The 27,731-nt window shown below is 41.4% G+C and overlaps 1 protein-coding gene across 1 annotated transcript; it reads right to left on the bottom strand.

Annotated features, from left to right (window-relative positions):
* Positions 1-690: 690 nt before the first annotated feature.
* nkd1 (NKD inhibitor of WNT signaling pathway 1) lies at positions 691-26,229 on the bottom strand. The gene is made up of 10 exons (XM_057012476.1): positions 26,071-26,229; positions 25,928-25,960; positions 25,584-25,717; positions 10,649-10,706; positions 8,753-8,856; positions 8,497-8,592; positions 6,945-7,092; positions 6,009-6,090; positions 4,752-4,879; positions 691-3,905 (listed from the first exon to the last, which is right to left on the bottom strand). Exons 1-10 carry the CDS (start codon positions 26,093-26,095, stop codon positions 3,376-3,378), a joined length of 1,338 nt encoding a protein of 445 aa, XP_056868456.1. The 5' UTR covers positions 26,096-26,229; the 3' UTR covers positions 691-3,375.
* Between the last annotated feature and the right edge of the window lie 1,502 nt (positions 26,230-27,731).

Raw genomic sequence — 27,731 nt, 5'->3', positions numbered from 1 at the left:
GTGTTCATGAGAATCAGGCATATCATGTAGCCGAAAGGCAGCCTCACTGTGGCAGCTCTGACCACAGATAAGCCGCTAAGCTGAAGATGAAAGTGTGTGTGTGTATTTAGACTGTTGCGTGGTGAGCAGCTGTGGTCCTGCAGCAGCTCTGTCACACCACAAACTGTTCACATCAATCCTGACATCACTTTTTATTAGAAATAAAACCAGAATCACCACCTGCTGGTTCTCTGCCACCACAAGGTATTTTCAGACAGTGAAGGGTCATGTGGGAGTGTAAACCCAGGAAGAAATCTTAAGTTTTTGATGGTTTACATATGTTTTTGACATGTTCTCCATCCCTGAGTCAGAGTGGACATTTGAAGAAAGAGATATTCTGTCAAAACATTCTTGGGATGCTGCATCCACAAGAGCAGGAAGAACCCAGAATAACTGCTTTGATTCAAAGTGGAGACGGAAAAAGTGGGAATAAAGAAGCAAAGCAAAAGAGGCGCAGACTCAAATAAGTGATTTCTTTCAAGAAGTTAAAGCTCTTCATAATAATATGATTAATTCAGCGAGAGGGAAAACAAGAAGAAAGTAATGATGGCCAAACTAGATAATGTTAAATATCATCTTAGCCTCCAGATGTGAAGTATTTATTCACTGAGAATCACAAGACACAATGAAATTACAAAAAATACACTTGCGTATGAACAGGTTCATACTTTAATAGGGTACTTCCATCGGCACAGATCTGCTGTCAAATAAATAAAGCAATTAATCAAATACAATCTAGATAAACTAAATAAGGTCATGGGAGAAACATTAGTGAAGAGCAGAAATAAACAGCTAATGCTAAACATCTTTGTTTTACAGCAAATGTGTGAAGTGTGTGAGGAGAAAACTGCGTGTGTTCATCGTTAATTCCTCCCCACGTGGCCGATATGAGCGGACAGGAGGAAGCTGAGCTGCGAGCTTGACAGACATTTCATTGTAAATAAACCATATATTCTTTCTACATGACGCTGGTTTATACTCTGCAGTCCATTATATACATCTGATTATTCAGGCTGTTGAACAAAGCAAAGTAGTGCTGCCATAAATCTCAGTGAGTTAATGTGAAGAAGCCACTCAACGTTTTTTGTTTTCTAAAAAGTATCATTTAAAAAATGGAGTAAACAACTTGCTGTCTGCATGATTGACACAGATATATTAACCAAAGGCATAAATATTTTAATTTTAGGATTTTTTTTAAATGAATCTGGTGGTGTCAGTCTACCTAAAAAAAAAAAAAAACCTTTTCCAACTCCCAGCAGTGCTCATAAGCCACATGATGCTTTGAAGTACAAACGGACTAAAGCGTTTTCAACAGCTTTTGAGTCTGAGTTCAGGTTTGACTCAGAAGGAGGGAATTTAAAAAGGCAGCTTTAAAAAAGTCCTCCCTAACTGTGGGTCTGAGGTGCGCCGTGTCCAATTGGACCATCCAGACGGTCCATTCACATAACGGAACCATTTCGACATTCCGGAGCGTCACGCTGGTCTGTTGTCCAGTAAAAGTGGGTTGAGGAAATATGGTGGTGTCCCCTTCAATGGAATGAGCCCAGCGCTGCTCCAGTGAGACAACCGGGCTGACAGCTGAGAGGACACACAAGACTCAGCGCAGGTCTGACATATATAACGTTGCTTGGTAGCACAGCTAGATGCCTCCTGTCTCAAAGCAAGCAGGTGACTTCACCAACACTCACGCGTCTGCTTGGGGACGCGTCTCTAATTGTTAATGTCTTTAGAGGATCATGGCGGTAGCTGATGCTAGCAGGTGATCAACAGCAGTGAGTTATGGTCCCACTGGAGGACTGGGGGCAGCTGAGGGTGCTCAAAGCCCCACAGGGGGGCTTTGTTGGCTGTGCTCTGAAAACACATGGCAGCATGGTGATAGACCTGCCGACAGCTGGGGGACAGGAAGTGGAACCAGGGAACAGTCTAAAGATGGACGACCAAGCAGCTGCTTATGAACGATCAGCCAAGGATGATGAATGGCTACATCCACCATGAATACAACCAGATCTCCATTTGTAAGAATATGCGAAAGAACTGATATCAGAATGAGGCTGTCTGATACTCCAGCATTCCGATGCATCATGTGACTGAGGACGCTCAGCTTCGAATGGAAAAAGCTTTTACTTTAAACAGTGTGAGCGCTGCTGCAGAGCTGGCTACAGGCTGCAACACTGGGCCACGATGGAACCAAATCTACCTCTGTGGAAGCGTCTAAGCACAAAACAATTGACGTTGTTCTGGCATGAGTGGTTAAAACAATCGAGCACTTACTGTCAGTTACTGAGGAGAGTTGGGCTTGTAGTGATTTGGCACTTATCACAAAATCAGAGTGATTAAGACAATTGTACATTTTTAGTCAAAATGGTACCGGTACATAAAACCTTCAGAGACTGAATACAAAGATACAGTATCACATTATCAATAAAGCTTATAAAATTGATAACAATATATACCTTATGTACAGCAAATGTTAGTTAATAAAAGGAGCTCTCAGACACTTCAGTACTGCAGATGTTCAAACAACTGTTCTCTTAAAAAAAAGTCTTCATGTAATTCAAAATGACCTGTCAATATTGCCCAAATCATTAAAACAACAACAATTAGAATACAATTAGAGGTAGCAGCTGATTTTGGGTCTCTTACTTTTCCTAAACTTCATAAAACTTCAGCATTTCACATGCAGTTCTTGCTGATAGGTTTGTGTTCCTGGATCAGGATCTTGACTTTCGTATTCGGGAACCTCTCTGGCTTTAACTTATCGAGCACCCGTGAGAACACTTCAAGTGAGTTTCAACGGACAGTGTTGTGACACACGCTGGCTATATCGCCACATTAACAGTTCCTCTGTCTCTCTGTGACCTCACACACCCATCCACAAACACACACACACCCACCCACTCACCCATTCATAATATGCCCCGCCCTCCAACCTCCATCCTTCATATATTTTCATCTGTACATCACATTCTATCTTGGCACTCGCCTCCAATTTGATGGAAACCTATTAACTTTAAAACTCCTGTCACAACGCTGGTGTTGCTGGTGTCACCATGCGGTGGATCACAAGCTTCCAGGAGAGGAAGAGATCGACCATTTCCATATGAAATTTTAAGCCTGTACTGAGTCGTATCCTCCATCTGGACCATAGTGTAGCTCTAAATCACTGTCGGTGTACAGATGCTTTTCTTTGCTTCGGTAGCCTCTTTAAAACACTGACTAATGTGGAATGGGACACCCCTCCCATGATCCTCTTCTCTCATCCATATGTCCAATGCACAATGTAATGTAAAGATGCCTGCTGCCCAGGCCGACTAGGTGACCCGCAGGAGTAAAATTTCAAGACTGATAAAAGTGGTGATAGTGGTGATGGTGTTCATGGTGGTGGTGATGCTCATGCCGTTGCACCACTTGTGCCAGCCCCCCTTCATACAACAGAAGGCTGGGCAGGTCCCTCACATGCTCTTTCTCCACAACCGGCCTTGCTGAAGAGTTTAAGGCCCGGTAGGCCTGGCTCTCCTTGGAACGCTGCTTGTGCTTGCGGTATGGGGCTGTCGATTGGTGCGGTGGTGTTTGGGAGGGTAACGCCGGTGGAGGAGGGACGCCTCGGCTTCTCATAACCCTGTTGCTGAGCTGTGCTGGAGGAGTATGTGTGTGAGCCTTGGGAGAACGCACAGCATGTTTTCCTGAGTCCTGGCCACGTATACGAGATGTGAGTTGGAGGCTGTCGACGGGGACAGGGTCCACAACAGGCTGCAGGCGGCGGTGGTGGGAATGGGAGTGGCTATTTTCTGGTTCATGGGAGCGAGAACGGGTCTGGTTGGATGACCGGGTCAGTGGTTCAGCTTTTGTTGGCTCGGTGGCAGGGACTGTAATAGAGACATTAATACATGTCAACTATCATCACAAAATCCTGCTTCCATTTCCTGCTGATACCCAGAAATGAGCTTCGTAACAACATAAAGGGATTGAGTGTCGAGCTCATCACAAGATGAGGTTAAATTATTTGGTATTAAAAAAGGTCAATTCAAATAACTTTGCTAATAAGTCACCTATAAGGATGAACTAGAGTCCATAAGTTTTGTAATTCATTTGTATGTTGGTGCCTACCACTATTAGGTGCTTAAGTCACTTTCACGTTATTGATCTTCTTTTATATGTTTCTGTCATACTTGGGACATGAGTGACATTTCTGACAACATTCCAAGGTGCAGAGAATGCAGTGTTGAAATTCTCACAATTGATGCATGAAAAAAACATTTTTGCAGAACATGTCAACTAAGATCAAGTAAATATTTCATTAACCTTCTAGAAGTGTGTTTTTTGGTTCAGGTTCTTTTTCAAGTAAATAAAGATGACACGGTGTGACAGAGTGCTATTCTGTTAGCACATTCCTAACAGAACCAACATACAAATAATGACATGTCATCACTGGCCCTCAGATCAAGGCTGCTCCCATTACACATAATATTACACATAATATTACACGTAATATTACACATAATATTACACTTCTTCAGGGGCTTCAGCACTCAACACTTGATGTACTGTGCTTGTCTGAGCCCAGATGTTTGTGCTGGCGACAGGACACAGTGGGCCGGTAGTTCAACTGAACGGCTACAAGACGTAATGGGGAGCCTGAAGACGGCTTCAAAGGGCCACATTCTGCATTTTCCCCTTTCCTTCTGCCCTTCTTCACACCCTGCTCCACTCACCGGCTCCAAAGCGGGATGTGTAGTTTTCGATGCCCGCCAGGTCCAAGTAGTGGTTCCTGCGTTCTAGGTTCTCATCCACACAGTGGCGCTGGCAGCCTGGCTGGGTGTGGTGGTCACTGTGGTGGCGCCTGTGGACACAAATACACCTCTCATTAGGTACAGTAAAGGTTCAGGATGTGGTGTTTGTAGAAAGAAAAACCTGATCAGGCAGGAGAGGTGATTGTAAAAGAAGTAAGATTATGACTGAGTTTCAACCTCAGCTGGGTGTGTTTTGAACTCTGCCTTTCTCTGACGTCAATGTCCGTAAACATAATTAGAGACAAGACATCTGTAAAGGCGTGTGAATGCGACTGCAGACAACTACGGCTCCAAAAATATTTCTTGTAATTCTACTGTAAAAATATGTTTTCCCCTTCGCTTTGCTTTGTCTCTAAGGCACTCACGAAGGCAGCACTACTCACACGCGCCGTGATGACAACACTCTCGCATGGAGTAACTTGATACTTCTCAAGAATTTAGCATGGCTTGCAGGGTGGTGAGAGGGTGAAGATGCACCACAGTCGTTTACAGTGGGGGATCATTTCAGCTTCTTATGACGATGAAGGGGCCAATAATTGTTCACAAGAAATGACTGTACGCATTTCTACACACGTAAAAACTCCGTGAATAAAAACACTTCCAACATAAGTGCACATCTGCGGCGACACATCCAGCAGCAAAGCCACCGTCAGGCAGCAAAACTGTGGACCAGGTACGAGTCAAAAAGCAACTCTGACAACCGCGTGCTGCAGATTCAGATAGGCACAGAAAAATTACTGCTACTGGCGGGATGTTTATCACCAAAGATGTGCAACTTTCCAGCAGTTGCAGACTTTTAGACAGCCAATAGCTGTCCGCAGGCATTTTTATATTACAATACTAAATGAAGGAGTACAGTTTAAGTTTTTGTGTGCCAATTAGTATAGTAAATAATATGTTTTGGGGTAAAACAGTAGTATCCTTTTCCTTATACAGAAAAGAAAACCATAGAGGTAGATATTGAACCCTGGAGACCCTGTATTGTTTCAGCCCTGGTCTACATGTCTTACAAGACTGATGATGAGCACAAGAGTGTAAAAAAATTGTTTTGTTTTTTTAAATTTCAGACTTTATTTATTTATTTTATTAATTATAAAATGGCAGGCTTTTATTGTGGCTCCACAGTAAAAACCACCAGCATCAACCAAAAAGACTGACGTGCAGGAAAGGTGGGCTTACCGTAGCAGGGCTCTATTCTTCTTCTCTACACTCTTGGGGTCTTCTATGCACTTGTCATTTTTCTCTCTAGGGTGGGACATGTCTATGAACATGTGAAAGACAGAAGGCTATTATTAAACAGCACAACTGTGCGCACACACACAAGAATGCACACGTGTGCGTGCACGCACACATGCACAAGAAAACAGCCACACGAGCCTCAAAAGAAAGCAACCTTTGTTTTGGGGGTTTTACTTTGAAGATTTATAGGGAAGGAAAAACAACAATGTTTCATTTATTCTATTTTCAACTCCCGGTCTCTTATAAGAAGTGCAATGGAATAAAAAAAACATGCAGACTTCAGAAAGTTTGTTAAGGACGCGAGATCTGATGCCGTGTCAAATTAGCATGAAGGCAACCAGCGAAATTTTCAAAGCAGACTTTGTTTGAATCTCTTGATAGATATTTATAGCAGAAACAATAGGACACAAACAGTCAGGAATATATACTTTTTGAGTTATTTTCCTCTGAATGTTTACCAAGTCGTCAGTGAGAAAAGTTAAGTTGAGCACAGCTATATTTTCCCAGCAGTTCTGAGATGGGGGGAAGGAAGAGGAAAGGGAACTTTGGAGAAAAGAAAAATGGCTGTGGTTATCAAAAGGCCTCAGCACATCTCTTAAGGGTTCTTTCAGAGTTTTTGAAAGCACTAAGGGAGGGGGGCTCCTCTCGTAGCTCTGTCACTCCCCCCATCATTAAAATTGAACCCTATTGAGTGAGAGAGATGCAGCGATAAAGAGACTGCGAGGAACAAAGCTCTGACAGGCCTGCAGCAGACGCCTTTCTGCATGACAACAAACACATCCCTAGGTGTGCTGACAGTAGGCAACTTAAGGGGGGACCCCAAAATGCCCTCTTCTCTCTTTCCACTGCCACCCACTGTGTTGACGCAAGTGTTACCTGCTGCACCCTGCGTGCAGCTCCTCCATCGCTGGCTGGAATCAGGGGCTACAGACAGCTTGACCCGCAGAGTCTTGCTGCTGCTGGGGGAATGGTTGACAGAGGCGTCAACCACCTCGTAAATGGTGTGGAGCAGACTGGTGATATCCTGCAGAACAAGGGAGGAAGAGGAAAATCTTTACAAATAGCTTTTATGTGAGAGAAATTTCATCACCGAGCTTCAAAGGACCGTTGTCTGCACAAAAGCAGAAACACACTTTCAGTGCACATTCAGGAAAAACTCTTATCACTATGCTGTTCTGAAGCTTTGTGCCTTCAAACTCACTATCATAAACCTCATGCTAGCGAGGAATTTAAAGATGAGTCTCAGGCAACAGCAAAAACAGAAACAGACTGATGTCAGTTGTTTTAATTTAGTTTTCGAAGCCATCAGACGTGGTGTAAAAGCAGGTTATAAATTCATGAAAATCCTCTTGGCAGCAACAGAGGCTGGCTGGGATGTCAGGCGATGCATGAGTCAAATTACAACTGTGTGTCGACAGTTAATTGCTCCATGTCTCTTAAATATATTATAACTTCACAAGAAGCAGCACTTTGTAATAATGCTAAAAAAGCACGGTGACACAACAGGATGCAAAAATACTTCTTTACCTGCAATAAAAGACACAGAAAATCACAGAGTCAAAACTAATAAATTGATAACCAATTTCCTCATTCTGCATACAGAAGAAAATAACTCGTTTTAAATAACTAGTTTTCGCATTTACATTGACAAGCTGCATGTATTAGTCTATTAAAGATAAAGTCCCCTGATATGCCTGCCAGAATGAACTCTGTGCCATGTCTTCATATTTGAAAGGAAAGGCAGAAAAATTTCTGACAGCACTGCTGACAATGACACCACGGAATGACTCTGCCAGCATGATTTTATCTCACCATAACACTCTGAGTCACAACAAAAAGCGCTATCACAAAGTCTTCAGGGACAGGTCCCACATACTAGTTTCAGGCAGACAATATTGTAACAAAAAGAGGGAATAAAACAAAAGCTTCCTGTATAATTTCCAGTTTTCTTGTCTTTTATATTCGTGTGAAGGGATAAAAAGGGGATTTGGAAAAGAAAGAATTTGCTTCTTTCTCCAAGCCACCGCCTGATGTCTCACGAGCCATGGAGCCACAGGCAATGCCAAAGAATCAGCACATTCAACCACACAAAGGACACCACCAGGCTCTTTGCACTGTCTTTAAGTTGTTTTTTAAAAGAAGGGGGCTTTTCTGGATGTTCTGATCGGCACCGTGCAAACGTTAACCACAAGGTAGTCTGCAGGAAATAGACAGATGTTGCTGGCTTTGGCTCCTACACATTTAGAATGAGCTACCATGAGCCTACCATCTACTGTTCAATACAGCCAGACTGTATTCAATTTTTTAGGTTTCCGAATAGACTTCTTCATATTGCAGCTAACAATGTTTTTGACTGATCTTTGTTCTCTTTTGTACAGTAGGTCAGTTCATTTTTAACCATCGTCATTGACCTCACTATGAGGTTTACCTCTCTGGTGACTTTGCCGTTGTTGTCAAAGTCGTAGAGGGTAAATGTCCACTCCTGCCGGTTATCTTCCTCCACAGACACGGCACACTCCAACTCCTGAAACAGCAGAGCACGAAACTATCAAACTGTGTATGTCTGTGTGTGTACGTCTGTGTGTGTGTGGTGTGTGTGTGTGTGTGTGTGTGTGTGTGTGCTCTGTGGCCTAGTTTCATCCAGAGGGTAAGTAATAAATGTCCTGTTCGGTGTCGACACTCACTTCAAACTGGAGCTGTTTCTTTGGCCCTGCGGGAGATTGGCTGTCCCTCTCCTTCGTCTTTTCCTCCACACAGCAGCTGTCTGTCTTCTCTGGGGGTAAAGCCACTGCAGCAACACACAGACAAACACACGCAAAGATAAAAGAGGAAGCCTAAAGATGGAAATGTTGGGTGCAGCCATAACCTGAGGACATGTCTTCACCGTTATTGTTACTTGGAAGTTCCTTCTTCCAAGTTTGGAAGCTGCAATTAAGACACTGTTTTTATTTAATAGCTTTTATTCTGAAGTCGTAATGTGATAATATCAATATATTCATTAGTTGCTACTTAAAGGCAGCACCCCGGTGTCAGAGGAGCATACAGCATCCTTTCTACAGCATGATTACTACAGCATATTTTCACAAACAATAATTTATCATCACTTTGAAGCTGTAGCTACAATACATATATACAACCAGGTTCACAATGAGAAGGCCTGTCAAACAGCAAACCCAATGAGAGCGACAATCAAAACATGATGGCATAAATGGTGAAAAAAGGAGAGCACATGAAGCGAACAGTAAAAGGACTCTACTAGGTCCACGATAGGCTGCCTCTCATCATTTTATGCTATTCACAGCGTATTAGCTTTAGTGTAAAGAACGATGGTGCAGAGAGATTATTATTATTAATGATTCAAATACAGTAAAACGAAGGTCACAACCGTGATTGGAATGCACAGATGGATGTCACTTTAGATGTAGAATAAATCAATATTAAATTAATGATCACACTACTTTCCCCATGCTCATAAATAAGCTTTGTGCAGACTGCCTCCTTATCCAATCACAATCCTGCAAACCGAAGAAATGTGGGCAGGCCACACCCCCTTCCCCTCCCGCCATCTCTCCTGCTACCAGGCTTTGAAGTCCCATTCCCCAAATCTTTTGGAAGAAGATCAGACCGTCTGTAAAAACAGAATCACTAATTAATTAAGCCAAGTCAAATCTAAAACAGTGTTTGTTTGCTCGCCAACGGAGCAGACACAACACCCCAGTTTCTTTCCTCCTGATCCAAAGTGGATCAAAGCAGACCTGTCTCATGCCTGATTGGGGTAAATTGCCAGAAATGAAAAGGATCATCCCAGTGAGCTTTTACCAACTTTTCAGAGAAGAGTAGCATTTGGGGTCCCGCTGTTTGATCATCTGATGTGCTCAAAGAGAAAACTGTGTGTAAGGGCAAATCAGTTTCTTAGCAGGTTCAGTATGGTGGTGAGATGCTTATCTGGGAGCTAATGAAATGCTGGGAGGAGGAAGAGTAATCTGTTATCACTGCCCTCCCCCTCTAATAGCCCTCTCCACCGACCACATAAATCAGCTCTTTATGAGAGATGTTGAGCCAGGGGTTTGGTTATGCGATGTTCAGAGAGACACAATGAGAATGCCTGAAATGGACGCCCTACAAGCTGAGCCTGCTTTGGCACTCCCAACACACATTGATAGGCTACTATTTTCATATTGTTCCACTACCAGGTGAATATTTGCAGTATATCTTTATAAATCTATATCCAAACATGTTAATAAGCATTTTAAATCCACCACATCTGTTTGCTCCACAGTGCAAAAGCCCATTAAAATATAATAATAATTCATCCTATTCTCTATGTAGCCATCAAAAAAGCCTTTTTCCTCCAACCTCTGTGAGCTGAGATAGCATGATAATTGGGGAAGTATTCAAAGACAGTTGCACTGTGTCATAGAGAGGAAGATGAGTAGAGGAGAGAAGAAGCAGCTGTGGCGGTGTGAGGCTAAATAAAACCCTCATCATGGATTTTAACTTGGATTTTAAACCCTCAACATGGATTAAATCTAGAATAAACCCAATAGTTCCGTGTGGACAGGGTTAAAGGCAGAGCCTACCTTCCAATCTATAGTGTTCGTCAGCAATCCCCTCTGCACAGGCCTCATCCATGGACTCCTGTTGAAAGAAAGAATACACATAAACCAGTGTCTTAAATTATTTAACACAAAGCATCATTTAGTGCATTTAACAGCTAGCCAAAAATAAAATTACAGCATTTGTGTGACTACTGTAGTATATATAAATATAACTGCGCTTAAACAATAGTGGAGATCCGATGAGGTCAGTAATTGCAACACTGAAACGAACTGGGAATTACAGTAAGACAGACAGTCTAAATTAAATATATGAAAAAGGCATCTGAATTACTGGCATCGGCCCTGCAGAGAATTCTGAGAGACAGGCTGGTAACAGGGTTATTTCAGTACTGAGCTCTCATTGCAGCAACTTCCTTGTTTTGAGCCTTTCAACTCATTTTTCCCAGCTCTGTTGGTTAGTTTATACCACACAGACTGAAGTTACTCAGAAACATCTGGTTTGGACATTTAAGTCACATGACAGAAATGCCACAGTTTGGCAAACCCCCATGTTCCTTGGCTGTGCAATATGTCTTTGAGTTATATGTGATGATGTCAAAGATGAAATATTGTGATGGAACATTAGATTGACCTCCTTGAATCCTATTTATCTCATGTCAGAGAACACAAATCCACTCAGATGTGTACCGCATCCTCAGTGACAGTGACCGATGCATTTTAAAGTGCGCCAACTGTTTCATGGACATGTCAGGATGTCAGCACTACACTGTCTAGTTGGATAAGTTTCAGTCGTGGGCCGTTTTTGTGAACAGGTTAACAGGGCACGTTAGCCACAGAGGTTCTGTTGATGACTTTCACAGTCCCAAAGCACGAAGGCAGCACAGTGAATGTCGCTGTCACCCAGTGAACCACAGTAATAAATGTTCTCCTGTAAAAGTAATTATTAATCCAGCATTAACGATGCTTTTTGATGGGATGATAAGTGATTTCGCAGAGTTTACTAAAAGCCAGAGTGTTTGAGTTCCATGTGCTTGAGCAGAGGAGGAAGGATTTGCGTATAATCCCGAGAGTCAGGGGGTCAGATGGTGTGATCATACCCTCCTCAGACTAATGTGGGTCTGGCAGCAACACTGTGGGTGGCCTCTAGGAGCGAGTGCACCAAACCACACGACCAAATGACAGACTGGCTGTCACTGACAACCCAGAGCAGGGACCTGGTCCAAATCTGGCTTTCATCAGTGCTGTCACACTCTAAAAGTAAAAGATGAGCTGTATTTTTTTAAATGCCCATACACACACATTTTTGAGTATTTCTTCATTCCGTACAATCAAGTCTGGTCATGACAGATGAAGAGTTGTTATGTTTTGGCCTTTTCCCATATGAGCAGTCCCTCTTTGTTGCTCTGAACAGGTTGTTAGACTGTGGGAACATCAACATTGGCCCCTGTTTCCATGTAACCTCAGAGAAAAATAAAATCCCTGCACAATAATCATTCCTCCACACAAAAACATGCACTTGCACACATATACACAAATGTGGCATCTTCAGTAATGTTTTTTGATGAATGATCCAAAATTATCCAGGGTTTGACCAAGAACATGAGAAAAAGCAGGAACAGGAATGTACTAATTGGGTGTTGTCTGTGATGATGGATGGGAGCTGTATTACTGCTCTGTGAGGGTTAGTCTGGGGTTTAAGGAGGATGAAATAGCCAACATTTTCTTTTCTGTTTTACTTTAAACCCACACTTGCGTCCACATTCCAATAGTACTCAAGCACGTACTGCCAACAAATAGTTAGATACAGTTAATTATTAATTCTTTATTCTCAAATGAAATAACAGAAATGACGATTCCACTGATATTTTATCAATATGAAACCAGATGAAGGTTCAAATGCATTAGGCAAACATATGATTCATAAAATAGTAATCCATCATTGAATTTAAATTATATTTCTTTTTAAACTGCAGTGGTGCACTATTGATCCAAATAATCAATTTATTCCAAAGTAACTGATCAATCACTGATTTTATCATGTCATAGTCATTTAAATTTTGACTGATTCACAATTGCCCTTTGCCAAAAATAACATGTTTGTTTCTGAGTTTCTATTGCTCCCATCAGACAATCTGTCACAAGAATTCAGAGACACGATTCTTTGTTGATGCTGGAAAACAAAGATCGAAATCTTTTCTAAAAATTGATAGGATTTCTGCTCTGAAATTCTCTCTTCATAATTTACACCCTAAAGCTCCATTCCTCACACACTTTTTTTCTGGAAGAAAACACACTTTTGTGCGTTTTATCGCTGCTACTAAATCTGATTTTGGGCCTTTCTTCTTTCTGACACTTGCTGGCTTCCTCTCTGTGTCCTAGAGGTCATATAGGGACACGGTCAGCCCAGAGGTAAATCTGAATTTGAACAAACAATGTTAGAGTCCAGTGACCAGGGGTGGGACCACATACTGTGTTTTGTGTCATATTTGCCTTTTATGCATCTAGTCTACTGGAAGAAAAACAACAAAATACAGGGTTATGAGAGAGTCAGCATGTTGGAATCTGAAGGGAAAAATGTATGTGCATAAACTGCATGAGGAGATTTTTTTTTAAAGAGATTTTAAAAGAGAGGTTGTCAACAAAGTACCAATAAGGCATTATAATTTGAAACATGGTGGGGTGGTGGCGGCACCCCCCTCATCATCAGAGGTGCACCCAATGATTACTCAGTGTCTTAAAAGAGCACAAATGGTGCATGTGTCCACATATGAAGGGCCACCAACCAAGTCTGTATTAGTTATTTCAGATGGCACATTAATGTAGTAATATTATTAACCTTAACCCTTTCAAAAGTTAGGGTTAGGCCAGGGGTGGCAACCCAAAATTGTTGAAAGAGCCATATTGGACCAAAAAACAAAAAAATAAATCTGCCTGGAGCCGCAAAAAATTAAAAGCCTTATAATGAAGGCAACATAGGCTGTAAGTGTCTATATTAGCTACATTAGCCTACTATCAAAATGATAAGTAGGATACAAATACATAATGAGCATTCATGATTAAATGTTTATGCCCATGAAACACCCGCCGGTTTGTTTGCAACAGCCTCCTGTCTGGCACCATTCTGAGCTGAAAGAAACATGCGTCGCAGGCTATAACGTAAATCTTCGTTGACAGGGATGCTGAAATTAAATATTTATTATACACATTTTTACAGCATTGGAAAACTTTAAGAATGTTCGTCATGTTTTTTCTCCTGCAGAAATTATATTAAAACAAAAAATATATTCATACTATCTTTTTCCATTTTTATATTTTTTTTTTTTAAAAGTTCCAGGGAGCCACTAGGGCGGCGCTAAAGAGCTGCATGCAGCTCCAGAGCCGCGGGTTGCCGATCCCTGGGTTAGGCTTAGTGGTAGTGTCAGGGAGGCGGAGGGATACCATGCTCTCCAGAATTTTGATCATGATTGCAGTACCAGCTTTGGCCACAAACATGCATGCTGCTCTTTTAAATGTCCTGTGGAGACACACATAAAATGTTCTGAACGGCAGCCAGATGTTCCAAAGTTTCTCCTTCTTCTTGGGCCTTGTCTGGCCCATGTGTGTTTGAAAGCTGTTCAAGGCCCATCAGAGAAAGTGATTTATTGCTCAAATGGAACACAGAAGGTGTGTCTGCCTTTATTACAACACCTCGCTGATCTAAATTCAATTCATTTTGGCTTTTCGAAGGATTTAAGAAATGTCATCAATGAATCTATATGATAAATATTTTCTTTCCTGAAATTTTGCATGCTCAAAAAAGACTATAAGCACGAATGCTTTCTGTTTCAAGAGGGCAACAACTTCACATTACAAATTAGGCAGGCCAGAATTGGCTAGCTGTGTTGCCATGGCTAGAACAGGAACCAGAAACTTTCTTACGTTATCTCTCTTGATATTATTGCTTAGTTATGCTTCTGATAAAATCAAGGGAGTTATGATGAGAGGATTCAGCTCAAAGGGGCATTTACTCACTGTGTCTCCAAAGAGAGCAAGAGGAAAAACTAAGTGTCTACTGGCACAGAACCAGAGTCATTCTCAACGTCATCCTTACTGTGACTCTGCAGACATTTACTCTCCAGGCCATTTTTTTGGCTGCTATGAATCTGCGGGTTCAAGTAAAATAATAATAATAATAATACAGTAACAATAATAATAAGACCATATATTTGTATGTGATTGTAAGTAAGTCGCACAAGACTTCTTCTATGCTGTCTACTTCCATGGCCGTCCCACAGAGGCTCACAGTTTCTGTGGTTGATGACAGCTCCCCCTGATCTTACGCCAAGGCTCAGTGGAGACAGACCTCTACAGCAATGGCAGCACTACTGGCACTCCATCAAATCCAGGAAAATCCTAATTAGGACTGCAACCGGGTCCCTGTTGCCCTCCCCAATTCAAGAAAACATCATCAGGTCTGAGTTGGTAGGGCTAGGGGTGCTGACTTCAGGTAGTTAGTGAAACACATGAAAGACCATATAACCAAGTGGGCAAGACAGTTGGATTGGTGGTTACAAAATGTGGGAATGTAATTTGGCCCTGCCCAAGATGGACATGTCTTGAGACGACTACAGTCAACGACACTCAATCAAACCAGCAAATGATAGCTCGGGCACCAATGTACCTTTTTTCACATTAATAGTGGGTTAAGGACTAAAGTGGTAGATTGATCAGTACAATGGAATTCCTTTGGTACCTGTCCTGTAAATATAGCGCATAAATAAATAAATAAATAATGGGTCTTGTAGAGCTGCCATCGGCTTACTTTTTCAAACTGCTAATGGTTCAAACAGCTGTACAACCCAGTGAGTTTTTTAAAAGCCACAGCACACACCACATCCATCATCAAATGCATGTACTGAAATACAAAAAAATAAATAAATAAAGGAGTAATTTTCTGTTTTAGAGCTCTAAAGAAGCTTGTGGGAGTAGCGTTACTCACGGGAGATTGGGAGAGAAGAAATTCCCCTCCCCACTCCCCTAACCCATAAAGTAAAGTCAGCTACACCTGAGGCTGTTTCAAAGGCCCAAGCTGCATAATCTGGAACGTTGTGTAACCCGCAGTAACGGTAGGTGTGGTAGCGCTGCTGCAGGAAAAGGAAAATTAAATTTAAAAACCAAAAAGGCACAGGTCTGCAAACCTGATTCCAGACTTTCACGGCTCTGCTTAGCCAAGTGTTTCTCACCCACCTAGCACCATTAAACAGCTTACAGTTCAGTTAAACCCGATGCCTCGAGATAGAGCCAAGATAGCGATTGTTGATTTGAAGTAGGGAAGTTGTGCACTTCCAATGAGTGAGGCTTCAAAGGGAATCCGTTCTCACACAGAATAAAGACTTTAGATAATCATATAGCATAACCGGAGCAGCCAAAGCAAGATGGTCTCACTTGTGGAAGGAGGGCCAGTTTATAAAAGACAATACTTCACAAATAAAGAGCTTTGGAAAAGGAACAGGATGAATATGTTTGGGTGCGTGAGCTCTCAATAGATGAAGTTGTGAGGTAGTTTCTTGAATTTGCCCCAGCAGAACAGATGTCTTGTATCATGTCAGTGCTAAACTGAACAAAAACATAAAACTGATCTAAAAAGCAGCATCCACTGCCAAGAGGAAGTCATATCTGCTGTACTTTGCAGTCATTTTTTTATGGCTTTGATAAGAAACCAGAGTGAAAAGTCTTTTTATGTCGAGCCATGCTACGATAACAAAAGAGGAGATATCTGGTTGGCTCCCATTTCAGTGCAAATATGCCAAGATTGAAAAACATCTTTACGAAATTAACTAATAGCAAGAGCCTATTAACCCTAACCCTTGAGAGGATTAATGAGAAGAAAACTGTATAAATATCAAGTGGTTACATCAACTCTTACAACCAGACATGGGCTCTAAATGAACTTTCACCTCTTTGAGCCGTATTTTCATTTTGCCTTACACATAATTCTGCTCGGTTAAAAGGTGATTGTATAAGTGAGGATCAAAATCAGACACCTTCTCTTCAATTTCTGCAGCCCCATGTCTCACATCCCTCATTCATGGCACACTCACTTTTCTTCCTGCAGCCCAGGAAGGAAATTATAGGTATGCAGTCAGTTGACATCTATCAGCAGGTGTGTTGGAGGAAGTTGCTCTATGATTAAAGTGTGCACGATCAGCAACACCAAGGCAGGAGGGGTTTGAGGAGGCGACAAATGCTGGAGGGCTTAACGGGTTACCTCTAATCCATGACAGTGGTCATGCTACCATTCTCCAGGCTCAAACACAACAAAAATGCTATTTAATGATGCGCAAAAAGCAAAATTACACCTTGCGTCTGCATGACTCAAGTTTCTGACACTGAATAGAAGAATGCTAGCCGTATGTGTGTGGTGTTTTAACATGTTTTATTTTCCTCCCAAGACAATGGCTGTGACTGAATGTCACCCATTTGTGGGGTTACATTACAGAGCCACTACTCATTTTGCATGTCACATTTACATTGCGAACACTGCTGGTCACATTACCTCACCCACATCAAAGGCTGCCTCCTGAAAGGCTCAGAGAATATTAGCAGAGATTTACAGCCCTCATCTCTATACTTCAGAAACATGCTGATCTGAAGTAATCTCCCGCCCCCTCCCTTTTTGTGTTTCATGTGTGAAGTTGGCCAACACTTTAATGACCCATTTTCAAAACTTTTACACCTGCAAAGATAAGCATTTACAACCCAGCCAGCCCCCAGTCCTTAAACCCAACCCATTACTCCTTTATAACAATTGAAAATCATATAACCCTCTAAATCAACATTTATCAAACAGTTTATCAAAGGCTGATACGAGTGGAGGGGGGGGTGGGGGTGATATGTTAACATCAAGTCTTAACGTATGAGCAGCTCTTCAGCATCCCACACAAACAGCTGCTGAGGGCTTTCATTTGTCAGGAAAAAAACCATGATAACATACTACCTCATATGCATCCTATTAAGTCCCATTCTGTTGAACTGGCTTTAGTTACACTCTTTATAACAACATGTAGTTATTGTTTAATTTTTTTTCCTTTCTTGCTTTCACCATCACCTCCTATGAACAGTCACTAAGTCTAAACAATTGCTCGATAATTGTTATAACTGACAACATATATAAATACATTTGAAAGTCTAATTGTCCGAGGCTTGCAGCTATGTTCAGCATCAGTCAACGCAATGCATTTTGTAAGGTGACCTCAGAAGACACAACAATGGTAAAGAATGGTAGAAATGGACAAGTGTAAATTAAAATGATATACTCCCACCTGGTGTGATTCAGACAGCAAAATTATTAACAAAATTAACTATCATACAACATTTGACAAGACCTGCATAGTGAGGTGTTGTTTATAGAATATCTCAATCATTAAAGCTAAATTCAAACATTTATTGAGCAATGTTAGTGCTTCCACACATAATAGGTTAAACACAACTTTCCTAAACTGTGTCTGGAGCCTTTTGGTAATAGGTCACAGCTTTTGTTGAGTGGACACTGTGCTTCAGTTGTCTGGACGGCTTCAGGCGCCAGTCTGAAGTGCTGCACGGAGGAGTGTTTAGTTAGAAAGTCTACCTTGAAGGTAACATGCAAGTGAGAACCACTTTAACCTCTGACCACAGCCCAGCATAATCAGCTAAAACTCAAAGATCTCACTCAAAACCTTTGAATTCTGTTCATGCGAGGACAAATTGTTTAAGTATTTTTAGAAGCGTCCAAAAGTATTGAAAGCAGTTGTAAATAATATCAATTATTGATTTTCCAGCTTCTGCTGTACAGTACAACCAATATTAATCAATAAAATTATACACAAAAAAGGTTTCTAAGCAGGAAGAAGTTGTAACAAATTAAACTTATCTCCATACCAAGATGACTAAAGCATCATCAGAAACATGAACCTGCAGCTGACCCCGAGCCCTCATACTTGGAGACACGGTCCTGTCTTCTCAGGTCACCGTCTCTATTCACCTCTCACATCTAGACCCTTTAAACTTTAGATCTTAAATCCATGATTAGGGAGCGGTTCAACTCATCAAGTAAACATGAGAGAAGATTACTGCTCACCACTAACTACTCACTGGGTGAAAACTAGTCCAACCAGTTGCTACATTCTCCCACAGATTTTGAATGTGTTTCTGGCTCCTGCCTGATCTTGACTATCAGTATAAAGCAGTTTTATTTCAAGTAAAATGACTCGACTGAAGCAAATCCATAATCAATCGCAGTTCTTTATTCTAAATGATATTGTCCGTCTTTCCTTCGACAGTAGCATCTTCAGACACTTGGCTTGGTATTGGAGAGTAGCCCTCAATCTTTTGGGTGATTTCTGATGATTAAATAGAAGTTCTCCTTATCCAACTAACCCCTAAAATGCAGTTGTGATGCATGCCCACTCCAAAATTAAACCGTACATAGCACGATTAAACCCTGCATGTATACGCACTGACCATCAGACTAGCAAGTGTCAAGGTTAATTAGGATAAAACTAAATTTAATGCTCCTGCTTGAGGCCAAACACATAATACCTAAGAACACCACATTGGTTGTTGAAAAACAAAGTCAAACAGTAGATTTCTGAAGCAGAACCAAGTGTCATTCTGAAATGGCTGATATATAATAAAGCTAATAACAGGATTAGTCCAAAATGATGTCACCTAGTTAGGACAAACTTATAGCGGATATCATTGAATCAAACCTCAGCTTTTTTGGTTTCTTATCAGCGCTGGCTGAATTCAAATACTTACTTTTATAATAGAATTCATAGAGACAAATAGGTCATAAAAGAGCCCAAGCTTATGCGGTCACTTCTGAAAAAGTCCGTTAGGTTTCTGGTTCCGCAATTACGCTTTCTTGGAAACTAGTTGCATTCCAGTTGACAACCAAACCATGATACTCCCCAAGTTGTGACTGTTCAAACAACCACAAACCGACACTAATGACTGCGGCAAGATTTGCCCTGAATCACGCGCAACTGAGTTTTATTTACTGATTGTAGAAAACAATCAGTAAAAGTAGTAAAACAATAGTCACATATTGAAACTTCCTCCCACTTTAGCCTCGCACAGGTTTTCAATTCACATAAGTGGGTTAGGGAGTGCTGGGTTTGATGGACAGGGCAAATGGTTCTTTGGGGTACAGAGGAATGGTGTGCACCATTTAGAGTCTATAGGGTGAGTTCTTCTTTACACTGTGGAACCTGTGAAGCATAAAAACACCAGAGGAGGACAGTTTTCTTTTTAGCAGGAGTGCTCCTCTATTTAGCTTTGCAGCAACCAAAAACATCCCATAACAGACAATCCAGACCTCCTCCAGGTCCGGCTCCACAGGAAGAGCTGAAGAGCTCTGGACCTTCCATCTGTGGGAGGCACAATGCTCTCCTAACTTTGTTTACTTAAATCCACTTCCTCAGTTCCTTCTTGCTCAGGTGGCCTTTTTTTGCCCTGGTCAGAAAAGCTTTCAGTCAAGAAGAATAAATACAAGAGTGTTGCTGACTGAGGCTCCACTTCCCTACAACAACAAAAAGTAAAGGCAATTGTGCTTAAGAAACTGTTGCGTGTGTGTGTGTGTATAGATACGTGTTCTTTGCTTTTGCTTATAAACGTCATAAACAGCAGAGAATTATTTAACACTTAAAAGGCTCCACTGAAGTGGGTGTTTAAGTGGGTGATTAAAATGGGCACTGAGCTCCACTGAAAGCTCAGCACCACCACAGGAGTTCCAGTCACCTAGAGGTTCTTTCAGATATACACACACACACACGCACCACTAGGTATCATCAATTATTTTATTCTCCATAGTGAAACCGTATAAATAGTTTCATCATCATCATGTTCTTGAGAACAAAGCTCTTTCCCGCCACACACTGAAGTGTTTTAATCTTGATAACATAATAACAGAAGGACAAATAAAAGTGCGGCCATTTGCCTTGAGACTGGCTCCATGTATTCATGATTTTGAAACTCTAGGGATTAGGACGCACCAAATAGCTACATATGTGCCCTATATACTGCAGTGGCTGCAATATTATGTTAACCTGACTTCATTTACATTCTACTCCTGGTGACATGATCATATATTTTTAGGTAGGCACTCATACAGCAGTAAACAGATAGCTAGGCTAGGACCAAGTCTTTCCCTGTCTCCATCACCATCACTGTTGCGGGGGACAAAACCGTTGCCAGCGCCCTCTCCTAAAGTGATTTTTGACCGTTTACAGCATTGATTCAAATGCTAGATTCACTTGTAATGTGGATTAGTACTACTAGCAAGCTCTGTCCCAAGAGAATACAAGATAAATCATGGTAGCTAAATAAGCAGCAGTCTGTTGACCATCCAGCTCACAAATAAATACAACTGTACATTTGTGCTCTTTCAGCCTGGCATCAGAGCCAGAAAATGCACTCTGGCAGAAACTTGGCTTCTTAAATGAATAAAGCACATCAAAAGAGCCTGAGCCATGTATATTATTCCCTTTTTATCTTGAGCTACTGTTATTTTGGAGCCTCACAAAATTATGGCACAGAATTCTTCACATACCAGTGCAAATTTCAGCTATATGAAGAGGATAGCGATTAAATAAACACACGTATATATTTGGCATTACTCATTATAAAGCAGCATCATTTGGATATATAACACTTCTTTGGTACTTTGACAAGTTAGAAGGCGTTTCTCTTCCTTCTCACTTGATATTTTAAGTCAAGAGTGGGAAGGAACACTTTCCTGAAGCTTTTGAAAAGGCATTAGCATGTCTGTGGCATACGCTCACATCAAAAGGTTGCAGATATGTAGGCATTACAGCAAAGATGATTATGTCAGTTAAACACGCTCCAGATTTAGACTGACTGCTGGTGCAGACGTTACTTTAAAACTGTTTACAAGACATGCTTATCTGTTTCAATCTGCCAGAGTCCAGTTATACAGTTTCACAAAATGAAGCCAAATGGCAGACTTTCTGAAAAACCCTGCAACTTCTCCGAATTTAGAAATAAATATCGCAGAGTGCAAATGTGACAATGGGTGGGGATAAACACTTTGATCAACGCCTATCTGTCGCTCTAATCTGAACCTAAATTTGGGAAGACAAAGCAAAAATCTCTGCTGCTAATCCTGTAAGATTTAGAGCACATTCCCCAGAAGCCTTTGATCTCTGGAGCATCTGTATAGCTGACTCCAGACATCTTGCAAACCCACGCACACATGCATACGGAGATATGTGCACGCTGGTAGTAACTCGACACAGAAAGGCCTTTTTGCAGCTGGGAATCAAACCCACCGCCTTATTGCCATGAGGCAAAAGGGCCGCCGGAAAGCACCATTCACACTAAATGAGCGTTATCCACTTGGCTTTGTCACACAGGAGGAAGCCCTTTAGCTTTTTGTAATCTATGTGACACGTGATGTCACATTTAAGCCACCTGCACATCCACCCAACTGCCAAGATACATTAATGTCAACTTCCAACACTTCTTCTCATGAGAAAATTCAGAAGAAGAAAAAAAAAAATCACAGAGTGCCTCATTGACCAGGTGGTACCCCTCCTCCCTAAGGGCTGGAGCTTTTCTTCTCTTTGGAGTGTGGCTCCAAACTTTTCTCCCAGCCTCTTCAAAGAGCAACAACAAGCCCTCAGTCCCTTGGGAGCGCAGAGGGGGTAGAGCCCGGTGGGAGAGGGGCATACGTCACACGGCAGACACAAGGCCAGCCGGTGGGGGAGAGAAATGCACAGAGGAATGACAGAGAAAGAGGACGAAGAGTCTGCATCTGAAAGGTGTTTTCAGCTCAGAGACGAGGTCCCTCGCTTTGTGAGAGCGATGACGAGTGAAACAGAAAAGCAAAATGCAACGGGGTGAAAAAAAAACTGCCATGTCTTTTATCAGGTTTGGAGGCTGAGGGAACGTCTTTAAAAGCTTTAGGCCTACTTCCAAAAAACCTTTTTCCAACAATATCAAAGGGCCACAACCAACTGCGAGGTTCAGGCAGAAGTTTCAGCATGATTCACTTTTGAGTTACACTCAGGCGTCACAGTACAAAGCGCTTTTTTTTTGTCTCCATCTACAGGCAAGTTAATAGGAACTCGGAAATAGAAAATATGTCTGCTAAAACACAATGATACAAGTATTGTGGGTTTTTTAATGAAATTTAAATACAACTGTTAATGACAATTACTTACAGTTGAATTGATCTGCCATGCTTTTTCTGTGGGAGTCAGATACTTTTAAACAACTTGTACATCTATATCAAAAAATCTGATCAAAACTTGTGATCTACACAAATTCATATTGAGACTTACTTTCATTACTGATCGATCGCTAGTTAATAAAGACAGATAATTGTTTTTTAAATGTATAAATGTTTGTGAAAGAGTGCAACTCTTGAATAAAGGCTTTGGCTGATGGCTTATGGCTTTTTAAATGTCCACAGATAATCAAATATCTGTTTGCAAACAAAAACAACTGTCAGTAAGGTTTGATTTTAATTAGCAATCATCACTAACTCTATCTTACACATTTTAGCCAATCAGACTCATTTATTTTAAGAAATGTGTCTCTCATCCTCAAGCTGCGTTGTGCCCCTCTGCCCTGAGTGGCCCCCCTGATCTCCACCCTGCCTTGGTTTACTTACTTTTATTTTGAAATACATCATTTCTTGCTGAACCAAAAAAGGATTCCAAATGTAGATGGCGGAAAGTCCAAAAACCTTCTCTTTTCCCCCAGTGTTGTGATGGTATTCCAAAATATCAGTTTAGTGTGGGCAACAATAAAGTGGAATTGGGCCATATTAGTAAGTCATGTGAAGGTGGAGCCCTCCACGTCACCAACACGTTGCTGCACGGTGCGTTTAAAGCCGCCACATTTCATCAGCACCAACCTTCACAGGCCCAAAGGCTCAAGTCCGGAAACAGATGGCAGTTAGGAGGAGGTTTTAACAACAGAGGAGCTGGTTTAAGAATTCATAGCTATTCATTCATTTATTTATTCTACATTTTCTTACAGCCAACAGCAAATTACTCTATTAAAGCAAGAAACAACAGCAACTTCAGCCTGGAATTCTGCAAACGTTCCTCTTTATCTATGTCTGCCAGCAACCTGGTACTCCTGGGAGCCCAAATGTCCCATTTTTGGGGTATGTGCCGACATCTTTTCAACAATATCAGAGGTCTGCACACATACACCTGCCCTCAGCACTCACTCAGTGTGCACCAAGGACAGGACTGACAGCAGAATCCATCCTGACCACATGGAAACGGCATTAACCTTCAGGCACGTGCTGGGAGGGAGACTCATAGAACAGCAGCCATCAATAACCGTCTCTCCAGGTATTCTATACAATACACACACCTTAAGAGTTTCATTCTTATTCTGAGAAGATCTGTTCTTATTTTAAACCTGCTGGCTTGAGCCCTCCTTTTAACATGAATAATAATCTAAAGACATCTTTGTACCTTCTATTTAATGAATTATTCTTTAGCCTCACACCAATGGAAATACACAAGATCATACAAATACACTAAAAACAAAGATTTAGTTTAAATGCAACCAAACAGTTGACTTTTCAGTTATTATATCTGCCAGAAACAATTCTGCCAGTAAAAAAATAACTAAATCAGCAATATAAATAAGTAGAAAAGTGACACAGATAAAACAATAACTGTTTCTGCGTGAAGGCAAGTCGTTTTTACTGTACGCTTGACTATTCAACCTGACGGTACCAGTAGAAATTGTGATGGATGATTTTATGTGGTAATAAAGAAATAAAGCGTAGCAGGATAATTCAATGTAGTCAGCTGACTGTATTTCCATGTTCATTTAAAATGAATTGTGTGTTTTACCCACAGACTTGCGTGAACAGACCTGTGAGCACCCTAACTTTATTCTCCTGAAGCAGCAATACGACTGTTGTCCTGCTGGTAAAGAAACACCTACATGACATCTTAATACAAGTCAAAGCAAAGCTGGACTTTAGACCCATGCTAGGCTGGAGATTATGTGTATAAATTTTAATTGTCAAAGTCTTCCTCAACTACAACAATTATCTCATTCCCTTCTAAATGCACGTTAATCCTGATGCCAACAGCTGTCTTGGCTTCAAGAATGCAAAGGCAGGTATGGTTTACATGCATAGCCAGCAGTGCAAATATATTTAATTTACATAATATATTTAGTTGTAAATCAGAAAGGAAATGGAGAGGAAAAAACCTGTAAATTTACTTTATGTTCACAGCAACAATGACAAGACCCAATATTTTCCAAACAGCAACGGCACATCATGTCATCACATCTGAGTATTTCACTTGGCACTAAAAGATGTGTTTTCCTTTAATGGGTCTGGATCGTGGGTGTTATAACCAATAAGTCTTTTGTCTTAATGGTCTCTATTTCTGCAAACATGTTGTCTTGGGGGAAAGCATTGCTACATAAAGAAGCTTAGGGTTCCTCTGAAGCAATTCCAAAGGATTTCCTCGATTGAAAGCAACAACAAAGTGTTTATAGCGATACGCAACACAAAACTAGCATGACCTCTAGCGTCTTTTTTGGGCTGCTTTATTTTACAATCACCAAGCTGCCACGACAAAATGCTTTCAACCTGATCTATGGCTACTACCTTAAGAAAACACTCATTTGTGCCAAGAATGAACATTTGTGGCCTCCAGCAGTAGTTAAACAGGCTAGTGGATTTAATTCAAGGCTGCACCAAATAAACAGGCGAGCAGAACTGGGGAAAAACATAAAGTTGGCAAGTCTTCAACTGTGAAAGACCCTCAACAACAACAACAACAACGCTAGGTTAGTAACCAGGAGTAAAGTGGCAGATAGTGATGAGCAGTCTGTGAACATGTTATATGTCAGATATTACATACTGCCCTCACGCGCGAGGCAACTTGGCCAACAATTACGTGACCCGCGTGCGCAGCGGCGTCGCACTCACCCGCGCGGCCACAGCGCAGTTATTCCTGTGGTGACAGTCGCGCGGCTCCAGGCGCGAGCAGTAGTATTTCTGCTTCACCAGCCAGTCGTCGATCCCCTTCCTCGTCAAACAGGCATTGACGACAAAACTGTCGCCTGGAACAAAGAAGCGCGTTATTAGCAAACTTCAAAGTGAATTTCCTCGCGCTGCGCTCATGTTTTCCACCAGTGGTCCATCTTCAAAGAATCGGACTGTGCGCAGCAATTCTCAGCTCCCTGAAAACTGCCCTACTGCTCACAAACTAATCAGGATGTAAGACTTCTATTTCAAATTAAGTAAAATAGTGATATAAAGGTAACGCTTACCTTCTGGGCTCTCCCTCGGTTTACAAATAGCCGCTTGAGAGGAAGAAAGTGAGAAGACAATCAGTACTATTACTCGAAAGTAGCGTTATTGCAGCGGCACAAGAGCCGTTTCTGTGATTTGTCTCATGCTTAAGGAATCTTACCATGTTTTGAGTGCAGTTTACCCATTTTTATTCATGGAGGTGGAGTTTAAAACCATCAGAAAAATATGTTCCAAAGACACAAAGGGCGCCGCTGCGATATCCAGACACACAAGCGTCCGCTGAGACAGACAGACTACTGCGCTCAGGACCGAACGGCTGTGGAACCACACACGAGCCTCTGACAGTGCACGAACGCAACACATTCCGCTTCCTGTATCTCCTTTCAGAATAAAACATTTCATTTCACGCTCAAGCTATTATTGCAAAATAGCAATTGTGACAAGATTTGCGCAGTGACGGTACAAAAGAGCAATCGGGCCTTGATCCTAATATTCACACAGGGAGCGTTGAAAATAGAAAAATTCAAAAGAGAATAAAAAGTACCACGCGCATCAGTTTTCCCGGGCAATTTCCTGGGTTATTACTCTGAAAATGACTTATTTCCCGTTTTTAATTGTCTTCCTTAGCAAATTCACGCAACCCCCTGATCTCCCTTTGAAGCGCAAAAGAGGTGTCATAGAATACTAGGTTTTCAACCGGATGAAGGAATTAGTCGAACCCTAACCTTACTGGCAGCACCGAACCGGCTGTTGCCAAAAATAAATTCAGTCTCTGGATAAAGGTGAAATTAATCTGGATTTATTTGTGGCAATATGCAGTAAAAACTCATCAGGAAGTTGTTCAAACAGCAGGTTTAATGTCTGCTCGGATTAATGAACTGTCCATGCTTACTTGAATACAACATAAGTAATTTTTTTTTAATTATAGCGTGTTTTAACGGCGCGTCATCAGCGCGTCACCAACCCAGCAGTCGCCATATTGGAGATACTCAACAGTGTAAATCATGCGCCCGTACCCAAGTAGATCCTGAACCTCATTGTGGAACATGTGAATTATTTCTGTATTTTTGGCTGTACCAATCGATCAAACCTTGAAAAACATTTGGAGTTTTATAGACTGCCAAAAGTTATTACAAATCAGGGAGAACGGTGCCAAAAGTCATGAGAGGAAAGGAGGCACTCAAGGTTAGCCAAACTAAACCAGGATCTATGAGGCAAAAATCTAGACAGTATCCAAATTTGTTTGGCCCATTTTTTGTCAGGTAATTGACATGTTAGCATCAGCGCTCAACTATTTTTTCTGGTGTATTAATAATATTTCACATCACAGCATGTGGCATTATTTACTTATAAATATATTAGATTCTAAACCATGCCAAATGGCCTGCTACAGTAGCAACACAGTTGTTTACACCTTGGGTACTGCAACGATACATACATTTAAGTTTAGGTTGCTTATACTTAAAATACTTGTATACTTAGGTAGAACTTAACCACACATCTGTCATGACTTGATACCTCATCTCCCTCACCCATCCACTCACATCTGGTTATTGTCTTCCGAACTTCCAAAGATTTAAGGTCTTTCATTGTGTTTGGGCTTAGTGAGAAATAACAGGTAGCTGACAATTTCAGGATAAGCAATAGATGAAGACTAACAGATTTGCACCTCCAATAAAGTGTAACTTTTCAAAAAATCTTGGACTTTCCTGGTGATCAAGCCCTTCCCCGTATGCCTTTCATCTGTATTGTATTTCAAAGAGCTGTTCTTTGGTTTCGGACATTTATCCAGAGAAGTTTTTACATCCGAGTACCTCCAAC

The sequence above is a fragment of the Takifugu flavidus genome, chromosome 2 (assembly GCF_003711565.1).
Source record: "Takifugu flavidus isolate HTHZ2018 chromosome 2, ASM371156v2, whole genome shotgun sequence".
NCBI classification, from domain to species: domain Eukaryota; kingdom Metazoa; phylum Chordata; class Actinopteri; order Tetraodontiformes; family Tetraodontidae; genus Takifugu; species Takifugu flavidus.
The sequence above is the reverse complement of the archived record's forward strand: the minus strand, read 5'-3'. Positions and strand labels throughout refer to the sequence as shown.

Excerpts from the sequence above, each read along its gene's own strand:
- nkd1 (XM_057012476.1), bottom strand. The coding sequence starts at position 26,095 with ATGGGTAAACTGCACTCAAAACATG. Across the intron at positions 25,718-25,927 it reads ACCGAGGGAGAGCCCAGAAG|GCGACAGTTTTGTCGTCAAT; the intron begins GTAAGCGTTACC and ends TCTTTGTTCCAG. Across the intron at positions 8,593-8,752 it reads AGAAACAGCTCCAGTTTGAA|GAGTTGGAGTGTGCCGTGTC; the intron begins GTGAGTGTCGAC and ends CTGCTGTTTCAG.